Below are 12519 nucleotides of genomic sequence, written 5' to 3'. Positions count from 1 at the left end.
GTCTAGTGGAGGTTTCGAATGAACACTTCGTCTCGTTCGAAGCTTATTACGAGCTCTCCATAAGGTGATGGATTTTCGTTTCAACGCTGGCTGTGTTTGAATGTGCAACACAAAGAGTCGGGCCCTACAGCCCAGTCCTTTGTATAGGTCGAAAACCGCAAACCAAGGCTGCATCGCAATACCTAGTCTAGTTCATTCAACCAATCTGTTCCAAAAATCAAATCACACACAAAACTATGTGTGATGTGCGTCTAACCAAAAACCCAACCGAAACGATTGTCCTATACAAACGAGCGAGGTCGAGCTTTTATTCTCGGAAAGAATCATTTATGCTATGGTGGTGGCGGCGGCGGCGGCGGCGTTTCATATGCGGTCCCCCAGCATCATCGGCAGCCTTCATTTAATAAGAAAGGACTTGCCAAGGTTGTGGCAAGAAAAGCTCCCCATCCCCCTGTCCCCCCCCCCCATAATTCTCTTCTTCAGCCGAGTGTTCTCCAGTCAATGCAATGTACAATGCTTTACTTATAATCAAAATGCAAATAAGCATATACCGAGTGCTATACACGTGAAGCATGGTAGGTAGGTAGGTAGGAGCGCACTATAAGCAGCACACTACACCCGCCCGGCGGCGATAAGCTCCCTTCTGCCGAGTCTTCTGTACCGAATTGCCCTTATTGTCGTGTAAAGAGATGGCACTCGTCTGTTATGCATGCTTTTTTATTATTTCGAGCGGCTGTAAGATTTTGAGATTTTTGTCAGAGCCCAGCAGGACTTACCATGGCGGCCACATGTTCTCGTACGGCCTGCACAAAGTCATCGTGTCCGGCAATCTGCGACGTTACCACCGAGAACTGGTGCCACTTGTACCGTTCCAGGATGCTCAGCATGGCAGCGCTCTGAAATGAGGAAAAATTTTCAATTACGTCTGGATTAGAAACAGATGAAATTTACCTGGTGTTCGATGCTGGGTGCCAGCTGGAGCTGAAGGGTGGATTGCGACGCTCTTCGTTCCAGGCCCGAGTTGTCGGCGTTCCAGGAGATGACCGGAATGCCAAGGTAGCCGGCCAGCTGCAGGAAATACTGCGCCGAGGCGGTACTACGGCCGTACGATTCGTAGTTCATCATGTACAGGATGGCCGTCACGTTGGCGTGCAGGAATTCCTTACACAATGTGTTCAGGATCGCTGGGGATGGTGAGAACAATAGGTATGTTAATTACTGATGAATTAAAATGTTGGACCATGGGACCATGAGTACATATGGCTCATATGTAATTGTAAGTTGAGGAACAGTTAGGATTCCTATAACATGCTGTCGCATAATTTACGCCCGCCGTATTTTATCGAATGTATTTGTGGACGGCACCTTAGGACAGGTTACATTCTTGCCTCCAATATGATCATCTATATATCTTCTATATAAATAAAAAAGGGATGGTGTTTGTATGTCACGAGTAGGCTCGGGAACGGGCCAACGGATCTACACCATTCTTTTAACGTTTCATTCGTGCAGGGCTCCGACGTGTTTGTACGAAAAAAATAATTGGGAAAATCGACTGGGAACGCACCTAACACGAAAAAGTTTGAATTTCCATTTTTTCTACAGAGCTGCATGTCAAAAACACAGTAGGCAGGCAGAACGACGTTTGCCGGAACAGCTAGTCAGAAATATTTCCTTCTTACAATCGTAGGCTATTCTTTCTAGTTTTACCATTAAGGGATCAGTTGGCGTTCAAACTTTTCGTCTGAGATTTTTCCTTCTTTGAAACATAGGCTATTCGTTCGAGTTATGTATACTGCTATAGAAAACATTGGCATCATCACTTAAGTTCATCATTCCTTTTTCGGCCAAATGGCGTTCGGTCAAATGACCCGGAACCGGACTGATCAATTTATTAAACCAACAACTTGTTTGTGCCATTTTTTTTATTTTTTTTTTTCAATAAAATCAGCTATCAATAACCATTCTACATTGTAGGAAAAATATAAAATTATATCATTTTTTTTTATTTTTTAAATGTAGTGATTTTCTTTTATCTTTCCAAAAACCTACTACCTGAAAATTTGGTGATGTTTTTTTATTTACAATTGTTGAGCTCGCCGGGGCCCGTGGCGTAGTGGCTACACGTTTGCTTAAGATGGTCATGGGTTCGATCGCAGCCCCGGCACTTTCGTCAGTTGCTCTTTCCCCCTGAGAGCAGCTGACACTGACCCTCTTCTGAGCCCATGGCTCAAATGAACCCGGATACTTGGACATCGGCGAACGGCAACCCATAATGGACCCCCAATCGGACTGGAAACATGTACAACCAACAGCCACACATACACATCCTCGTGCTCATCATTCTACCATGATAGGGTAGAAAATGAGAGCAGCGCAACGGCAGCCAGTTCGATGTAATACAATTAGAATAGAATACATTTAGCCGCTGTACAAAGTGTTTGTACAGCTTCCAATTGGAATCGCTCACGCAGTGCCCTAGTGAACAATAGAGCTGTAAATTAGGTTAAGGCCCCTTAGCGTGTCAGCTCAAATTTTGATCTTCTTATTTGATTCTTATTCCAAGCAGTCATCAAGCACGATAGTAGTTGTGTAGCCTTTCTATACCAATTTCATAAACAAACAAACAAAAATAGCACCTCTTTGTCTCGGTACCTCCAATGTAAACATTTCGAGAATATGAATCATTTGAAAGCAACTCAAGCAGTAATTTACTCTACTTCAATGAATAACAAGGAAACATATCCAAATGTCACGAAAAATGTTAGATGTTGTATGTAACAAGCTAGAAATGATCGAATTATTTTGGTACGCTCTCCCACTGTTTATGTTTGCTGCAACAGCAGTGCTGGCGCAATGAGAGTATATTACAGGTGGGGAAGAAGAAGAGATGGCTATGTATTAGTAAGCAAAGAAAAATGTAAACACAAATAGTGACGTCACTATTTGACACGCGTTCTTATGGGAGCTCGCTTTGCTTGTAGTAGTGACATGGTTTGCACCAAACACGGATCTCACGCACACGAAGTGTCTCTTCCACACCTTCATTAGACTCTCATTGGTGCTGGCGGACCGCTTGGTGAAGATTTCGTCAATTATAATGCTTTGCTTATTTCACTAACAATTGTGGTAAAAAAGTTAAAAAATAATCACCCCACAAATTATTTTTGATTTTATGACGCATAACCAATGTGTTTGACTGGATTTTTTAATTGATTTCGATCAATTTCATTGATGCTTTGGCCAGCAGGATCGACATCACTGCATGCAATGATCGATGATTGTGCGCGCCAAACGACATCACCGCGCTGCCGCCGTCGTCGTTGGTACTGCGGTGGGTGGTAAACATCGCCAACCACATTTTTAGTGCGGTCGAAACAAATCGTTAAAAATTTCTATTTTCGAGTGAAATAATGCTTAGTAATCGTCATTACTTGGAAAGAGGCTTGTATTTGAAGTAGTGTGAATACATTTTTATGCCGAATATCTCGCGTAAAATTGATTATTTTATAGAATAAGATAAGTGTCGATTTTTTACAAATATGTATTGGTGCAATGTTGTGTAAAGTTGATTTCGGTCAATGATTTTGAAGAAGCCATTTTGCGATGACACGCTAAGGGGCCTTAAGTGATTGAAGAATAAATAAAAAAAAAATATTGAGCTCTTACACTACTTCAGTCTCGGGATCGCCCATAACAAAGGGATTTAGCCAACTGTGACAACCCAAATAAAATTTGCAGAGGTCTCATACAAAAAGTGTGACATAGAAGGGCAGGAGTGTAGTATCCAGAGGTGTCAGTTAATGAGTAGTATATTTTGAGAGCTTTAATAATTTGAATTGTATTATCATACCGTGAACGAATGTCTTTATTTTAGCGTGCATCAATAGGTTTACGTGAACGTGCTCTGAAAACGCTAACGCTAGCTTGACAACTGGCAGCGCGAAGTGTCAATCATGCGATCATTGAATAAACATAACATTCACAATGCTTATAGAACGGCTGTTGTTAAATAAGTTCTCCATTCCTGGGCTAACAAGAGTTGAACAACAGTTTTATCTCAACTAAACCAAATACAGTTCGACTTAAAGCTAAACAACGCTGCTTTGAGAAATATTTCCTAACCTAATAATTGTTTCTTGGGTTCACTTATTAATATAAGGTACACCGGGGCAAGTTGAAACGGGTGGTGATGGTGAAACAGTAGGTTAACGTAATGTTATTATTTAAGTCATGATTAACAGTTTCACTGGCAGAACACAAAGTTTTTGAATCAAACAATCTTTCGGTAAGGAAAAATTATATTGAAATCTGTTCCAAAACTTCGCTTTTCAACTTGCCCCGGTTTACATTAAATGAAATCGAGTTTCTATCTCTGTAATTCTAAAAAAATGTGTGATATTTTCAAGAGAAGGGGTCCATTATAACAACTTCTACAAAAATGCTATTTCTTCCAAATAAAATGGTCAAGTCCAAAATTATTGTAAAGTGTAGAGGACAGAGACTTAGTCCTTGCCAAACGCCCACATCCTAGTTCAAAGAAAAATAAAATGAACATTTTTACAAAAGTATTTTCTAAACTTTCTTATAAACTTATATAATTCCCGTAAGCATTTGAGGCATGGATTTTACGGTTATTGAAAAAATGCTTTCAAAAATGATAAATAATTAAACTATTAAACTATTTCCCCTGTTGGAGAAATAAAGCCACTGCGTCCAATAAGTTGAACTTTTGTGGCATATCCCGTTTTGATATTCGCATCTAGCTAGCTAATTACCATATGTCAAGTAATCAGCTTCTGCCACGACGCGTCGTCTCCCAGTCAGGTGCAATGGAATTGATAAACTCCAAGACCTTTCCCGGTTTTGCAGACCAGATCTCACTGGGTTGCAAGCAACCGCTATTTAGAAATCTTTGCCTGCGCGTGTATAAAGCACCACAACTGCAAAGCAGATGTTCCGAGGTTTCACGTTCCGTATTACAGAAACGACAGATATCACTCTGAATATGGCCAATATTTTTCAAGTGATACCTGCTCGGGCAGTATCAAGTTACTAGGCCAGTGTATGTGTACATAGAGCTCTCTTGTTGAGCTCTAAGAGCTTTTTGGTTTTATAAGCATTTGGTGTTATAAATCGTTTTGAATGATTGCAATTTTTGACATCCATCCAATTGGATATCACCCTCTGCTCAGACCAGCGTTTCAGGTCCATTTTAATTGTACAGTTTGATATACCACAGAATGGTTCTGGGCCAGCAAACTATAAATTGGAACCACTTTTAGCCAGCTCGTCTGCCATTTCATTCCCTTCAATGCCACAGTGACCTGGAACCCAGTATAAGTTTACTGAGTTCGTTTGGCACAACCTCCGCAGTGAAAAAATGCATTCCCAGACAAGCTTTGAAGTACATTTGTAAGCGCACAATGCTTTTAGTGCAGTTTGACTATCTGAGAAAATACAAATATTTGCATATCTGTATTTTCTCTCAAGGCAGATATTTGCGCATTTCAAAATAGCAAGAATCGCTTGAAACACCGTAGGATAGTGTCCCATCGCCACTGATATTTGTATTCCAGGGCCGTAGATTCCTGCTCCTGTTTTTATTCCAACTTTTGAGCCATCTGTATAGAATTTGATTGATCCTTGACGAACAGTGGGACCTCCGACTTCCCAATCTGCCCGAGTAGTTTCGTGCAACTTATAGGGAACATCATGGTTCTCCACAGGTTTCATCCAGTCTTTAACCATTTTCATTGCCCGTGTAGCTGCCGGCTTAGAATAGTACTATGGACCCCCTGTTCCGGGGGTAAAAGTCCACCAAACAGGGAACCCCAATCCAAGGTGTCAGGCGACCCGTGCTGGTGGATGAATGATTGAGGGGGTTTCAAAGATGCTCGATCGTTAACGGAGCCCGTAACGTGGGTAGATCACCTTTTCGTGTTGCGTTACGGAGTAAAATCTACCGAAACCTAGTGTCATCCTACTTTTCCAATTTTGGAATATGCGTTCTGGCAATTCAAGGAATCAAATCGGGTTAGGGATCCATGTATGTACTAACTCTTCAAAGACAGGTAAGTGCTGGTATGCAAGGAACATACTAGAATCCTTATTACTGAACATATGTTCCATTATTGGAATAGTATTGCTGCTAATGTTAAAACCCGGGTTCTAAACTTCTTACTGGGGAGAATTTAGCAGTAAAACAAGGGTGATGCTTGGTTTCCGATGCATGGGCAATTATCAGTGCTCTTGTTTTGTTTTGTATATTGCTCCTGAAGCACATAAGAAAACAAAACAAAAACTATCAAAATCGATACTTTATTGCCCTTCAATGTCAATTGAGTAATGCAACATGCACTACACTAAGGATACGGGTAATGTCACAATAGATCTAAAAACTGGTCGCAGTGACAGACCCAAACAGGAATAAAAAAAAAAAACATTTTCATTACTGGCCTATTTTGGAAGTATTGTGAAATACTCAGGTGACCAACAAGATCACCTGGCATAAACTTTTCAACTCTTTTAAGTCACAGCAATTCCTTTTCTGCTTCTAATTGCACGTACTCATGCAAAGGTAGCAGATTACATAGAAGGTAGCAGATTAGGTACAGTAATAGTAATAGTAATAGTATTAGAATTGTAAAAAAAAAGGAATTTATGATTCTTGCTTGATAATTTGATTTGATACAATTTTTTTATGTAATTTAGATTTTACAATATAATAAAAATGTTTGGCAACACTTTCGTCAACATTAATGTTTAGGTAGAATGTCAATTGAAATGAGGAATATAATACATAAATATATAATCAATTTATTGTTATCCATTCTAATAAATCCACAATTGATAAACTGGCAACAATGTCATATTATTATTTTTACATGGTTTTCTGTTCTCCTTCGTCTATGTCAGCCTAAATCACATTTAAATTGCATCGAATAAAGTTTTCTTAGCAAAACTTGTAAGTTGAACTAGAAAAACGTTTTCAAAGCTAAAAAACCCGAATTAATCCACCTAATGGTGATAGCGCCTTTCTCGTCGATTATGTAATCAAGATTTTTCCGTTGACGTAAGCCAAAGTGTTTCTGAATCCTGAGAATACCCTAGAACGAAACAAATTTCATTTTCTTCTTTTGTCACAGTGCTCGTTGATACGTAATGTATGTGTTTGATGAAAAAAAAAAATACCCAAACAATGAATCGCTTAACTCATTAGATTTTTAAAGAAATTTTCTGGAGGTCTCTTATTTCACCTTAAAGTTTTAAAATTTCTTGATTTATTTGTGCTCTTCCAGTAAATATTGAAATCCGACAAAAATTTTCCTAGAGGAAGAGGGGGATTGACATAGGAGAAAATCGAAATTTGTGTCAGCCTTATTCAGAAAAGCAAGAGTTTTATCAAAGCCATAATCGAATTTGGAAACTTTGGCTTATATACCGACGTTATGATAAACGTACATATATTATTTTATTATCTTTATTAACGAGATTTTCAGCCCAGGACTGGTTTATCTCGGAACGTACATATAGGCAGAGCTGGCAAATATCGAAACTCTCAGTTGACTGCTTGACCACCTGCACTAGCACTGAATGCCGATCATTATCAAGACAATTAGACAAAAAAAAATTCTGCGCATTTCACTATATTTTATTAACATTGGGTATAAATTCATGTAAAATTTGACTAAAAAAGTGCAAGCAAGTGAAATTTCCCATAATAAAACCCAGTCAAATTTCAACCATGTTACAGAGCGCGAGGGCTCAACCAGTTGCATCAAATTTGTGCGTATTTTAGATGCAAAAGGGGATTGATGCGATCAAATTTAAATTTTCCCATACAACGTTGACCCATCCTACTGTATAATTACGCCTCAGGAATCTAAAATGATGTGATTTTACGAGATCCCTATAGTTTTGTCAAGATTTTGTTCTTTTACGCATATAAATGGCTTGCATCGATTTTGTTCACCTTCGTAATTTCAGCGAAGCATCCAATCCTGATTCTGTAACGCTGCCGGTAATCTGGTCAGAGACTATTTTCTTGTCAACAGTTTATCTGGTTATCGAAATTTTTTGATGATTTGTTGCTTCGCATGGGTTTGAATCACTTTTTTAATTGGCCACTTCCGGTGGTACACCAGGAACCGGTTTCGGAACAATACCGGTTCAGATATGATCTGAAACTGTTTTCCTGCTTACCGTTCATCTGATTATCGAAAAAGCATGTGTCGCATGCCTGGATTTGGTTCACTTTTTAAATCGACCACTTCCAGCGAGACATGCTGCTTACCGTTCACCTGTTTATCGAAAAAGTTGCTCTTAGATGTGCCGCGTGCATAGGTTTGTTTCACTTTTTTAATTGGCCACTTTCGGCAGGACACCAAGAACCGGTTCCGGAATATTATTGGTTCAGATATGGTCTGAAACTATTTTGCTGCTTATCATCCATCAGGTTATCAAAAATGCCGCGATTTGATGGGTCGCATGCATGGGTTTGTAATATTTTCATATCTCTCCCCTTCCTGGGGTACCGGCTTGGAAAACCTAAATGGACATAACTCCGGAACGGCTGGACCGATCCGAACCATTTTCAATAGGATACAATGGGATCAGATTTCGCGTTGAATGAATTGTCGGTCATCAAAATCGGTTGAGGTTTACTGCCAAATAATTGGGTTGTTTAGTGAATAAAATATTGCTATTTTCTATAGCCTAATCGAATGAGCTCATTTTTCTGAGTATAACGTGCATTTATTGGATTCCAACACCTTTGTTTTGATTGTTAATTTAACAAAACAGTTTTAATTTTTTGTGGACAGAATGACAGTTCAAAAACAAAAAATTTTTCCCATACAAACTTTAAATGCATTTTAAAAATAGTTCCCGGACTCCAAAAATTATGAAATTTTGGATTTCGACTAATTTTTGGGCGGAGAATCCGATTATGAAGTAATCCGGATACCCCTAAAGAACCCAATTACGTGAGTTTATTTTTGTACACACTCATACATACACACACAGACATCACCTCAATTTATCGAGCTAGTTGATTGGTATGTGTGACTTGACCCTCCGGGCCTTCTATCAAAAAGTCATTTTCGGAGTGAACATATAGCCTTTCCAGTACACTTGGTGTACGAGAAAGACAAAAAGGGTCTCCAGTTGGCCTAGTGATTAAGGCTATGAATCGCCAATCCGGAAACGGTGAGTTTGATTCCCGTTTCGGTCGGGAACATTTTCTCGACTTCCTGGGTATAGTGTATCATTGTACTTGCCTCACAATATACAAATTCATGCAATGGCAGGCAAAGAAAACCCTTCAATTGATAACTGTGGAAGTGCTTTAAAGAACATTAAGTAGAAGAGAGGCAGGCCAAGTTCCAATGCGAACGTCGAGCCATAAAGAAGAAGAAGTTATCAATTGGGGTAACCGTAATCGGTTTCGGAACACTACCGGTTGTCCCCAATATGGCCGGACATTTTTTTGCCAAATCAAGATTCTTAAAAATCCGCGATTTGATGTGTCGCTTGCATGGGTTTGATTCACTTTTATATTTTGCCATTTCCGGCGGGACACCCAGAACCGGTTCCGGAGCACAATCGATTCAGATATGTTCTGAAAATATTTTCCTGCTTACTGTTCATCAGGATCTCAAAAAAGCCACTATTTGATATGTCGCATGCATGGGTTTGGTTAACTTTTATACTTGGCCACTTCCGGCGGGACATTTGCAACCGGTTCCGGAACACTACCGGCAAGGATGGGAACATTCACTTGCAAAGAGTTACACTCACTTGCTGTTTTCTCTGCTCAGAAACGTGTAATCAAGAAATGATGTATGGACGACTTTTGCATTGTGGTTTTGTCTAAAACTTTGCTGAATAGAGTAGGGATCGCACACGCATACCGAAGTCATGAGGGAGCTGCGAAGGCAACTCTCCACGAGGTGAATGTAAATTTCACTCACCTCGTGGAGAGTCGCTTTTACAACTCTGTCACGGCTTTGGTATGCGTGTGCGACCCCAACTCTATTCGGCAAAGTTTTAGACAAAACCACAATGCAAAAGTCGTCCATACATCGTTTCTTGATTGTACGCTTCTGAGCTGAGAAAATAGCAAGTGAGTGTAACTCTTTAAAAGTGAGTGTTCCCATCCCTGACTACCGGTTCCGATACGGTCTGAGAATGTTTTCTTGCTTACTGTTCATCACATTATCGAAAAAGCCGCTGTTTGATATGTCGCATGCATGGGTTTAGTTCACTTTTATGTTCGGTCACTTCCGGCGGGACACCCAGAACCGGTTCCGGGACACTACCGGTTCAGATATGGTCTGAGACTATTTTTCTGCTTTCCATTCATCAAGTTATCGAAAATGCCGTAGTTTGATATGCCGCATGGCTGGGTTTGTAGCGTTTTCATATCTGGTCCCTTCCTGGGGTACCGGTCCGGAACACCTAAATGGTCATAACTCCGGAACGGCTGGACCGATCTGAACCATTTTCAATAGGAAACAATGGGACCAGATTCCGCGTCGAATGAACCGTCGGTCATTAAAATCGGTTGAGGTTTACTGCCAAAAAGTGATGTGAGTTTTTTTGTACACATACACACATACATACACACACACATACACACACACATACACACACACATACACACACTGACATCACCTCAATTCGTCGAGCTGAGTCGATTGGTATATAAGACTTGACCCCTCCGGAGGCTCTATCAAATTTTCGTTTTTGGAGTGAACATATAGCCTTTCGGTACACCTTGGTGCACGAGAAAGGCAAAAACGCTGTATCTCTGGAACGGCCCAAAAGACCTCGGGGAGATAAGCTTTTCGACTGGAAAATGTCTGATAAATACGATGGAATCAAAAATTTTCAAATCAAAATATACTCATTCGACGAAAAATCGATTTTAAAATTTAAAACTGAAAAATAACATGTTTGGCAACACTGTATCGAAAAAATAATATTTTTCCTGGATTTCTCTAACAATTTTCTTCAAAAAAGCCGAAGGTCAAAAATATGTTATAGTTTCTAAGCTATCTTATAAACTTGATTTTTTCTTGTATTGGCAAAGACGAGAGGTGCCGCGGGCCGAGGGGTGATCCAATCGGCACCAAAATTTTGATTTTTCTTCCTCCATTTAAACAAGCATTCCAACAAAATTTTATCAAAATCCGTGATGGTCGATAACACGTTTCCACTTTTTCTCGGTCACTTCATATGGAATTACCCATATGTCAGATAGGAACATTTTTGAATCCCCAGTGCGAAAATGTCCATTTCCATCACGTCAAGGTCGACCTCAAATGTCAAACTATTATTTACCATTTTACTTATTTCGATTTTTTCATTATTCCTTCGTTTTTCGAGTTCGAGAAAAGCACAATACCGATTAGAATTCCATGCTTGATCGTATTATTCAATAAAAGCAAGATTTCGTCTTCAATTTTAGGACCCTATTCAAAAGAAACGCAGGGGCGCCAGGTCAATTTTCTAAAAATCTTGATGATTCATTGGGAAGTTTTGTCTGGAAAAGTCTAGATCATGCGGAAAACCTTACAAATTCCTTGCAAAATCTTACAAATTTTGTAACACAAATGTCCCAGTTGGTTTTTTTTTGTAAAATCCAGATAAATCTGAAAGGTTGGCAACGCTGCTCATACGACTGCTTAAAGACTACTTGAATGATTTTCGGCGCAATTCTATGATCTGATTTTGGCCATTCAGTATATGGGACGTTGTGGAATAGTTCACCCGACAGAGGAGAGGAAACATAAAAGGTTCAGTTTAAAGTGGATTTCCTAAAAAAAATTCTTGAAAAAAAAAGGAGAATACGTTGTTTTTGGGTCTCCAGTAACCCTCGTGATTAAGGCTATCGATCGCCAATCCCGAGACGGCAGGTTCGATTCCCGTTCTGGTCGGGAAAATTTTCTCGACTCCCTGGGCATAGTGTATCATTGTACTTGCCACACAGCGTACAAATTCATGCAATGTTAGGCAAAGAAAGCCCTCCAATTAATAACTGTGGAAGTGGTCTAAGAACACTAAGTTAAAGAGAGGCAGGCCAAGTTCCAATGCGAACGCCGAACCATAAAGAAGATGAAAAACTTTGTATATTTACAATTGTTATAGAACTTTGAATTACTGTTAATCTCGAGTTGAGTGAGGTCAAAACTATTTGAGCGGCAATGCCTTTCTGACCCCGAGTTTTTATTTATTTTTTAACGTTTTCAATAAATAAATTTTATGTAAACCTGCTGAATTACTACAAGGGATCCACAAAACACTAAAGATTGTCGCTCATCCTTGATTTTTGCCACTTGTCTATTATAAATTCTACAAACAGAACACAGCAATGAACTTTCTAAATCCATCCCTTCGTTCTACCAAGCCTCTCTTTACAATAGTTAAAACGTTGTATCGTAAAAAAAACTCTATCTTTGTGGTCTGCGATAAATGCCGCCATAAACGGCTCAGCTCATAGTTACCACTCTATCC

At 39.6% G+C, this 12519-nt stretch overlaps 1 protein-coding gene across 1 annotated transcript in view; it reads right to left on the bottom strand.

Annotated features, from left to right (window-relative positions):
- Positions 1-12519, bottom strand: part of LOC115255725 (glutamate receptor ionotropic, NMDA 2B-like) — a 42795-nt gene that overhangs the window by 27134 nt on the left and 3142 nt on the right. The window contains exons 2-3 of the mRNA XM_029853844.2: positions 952-1184; positions 777-896 (exon numbers count right to left, since the gene is read on the bottom strand). Of these exons, the coding sequence (XP_029709704.2) occupies positions 777-896; positions 952-1184 (353 nt within the window). The remainder of the gene's footprint in view (positions 1-776; positions 897-951; positions 1185-12519) is intronic.

Source organism: Aedes albopictus, chromosome 1, assembly GCF_035046485.1.
Source record: "Aedes albopictus strain Foshan chromosome 1, AalbF5, whole genome shotgun sequence".
Lineage (NCBI taxonomy): Eukaryota > Metazoa > Arthropoda > Insecta > Diptera > Culicidae > Aedes > Aedes albopictus.
This window is presented reverse-complemented; position numbering and strand designations above follow the sequence as displayed.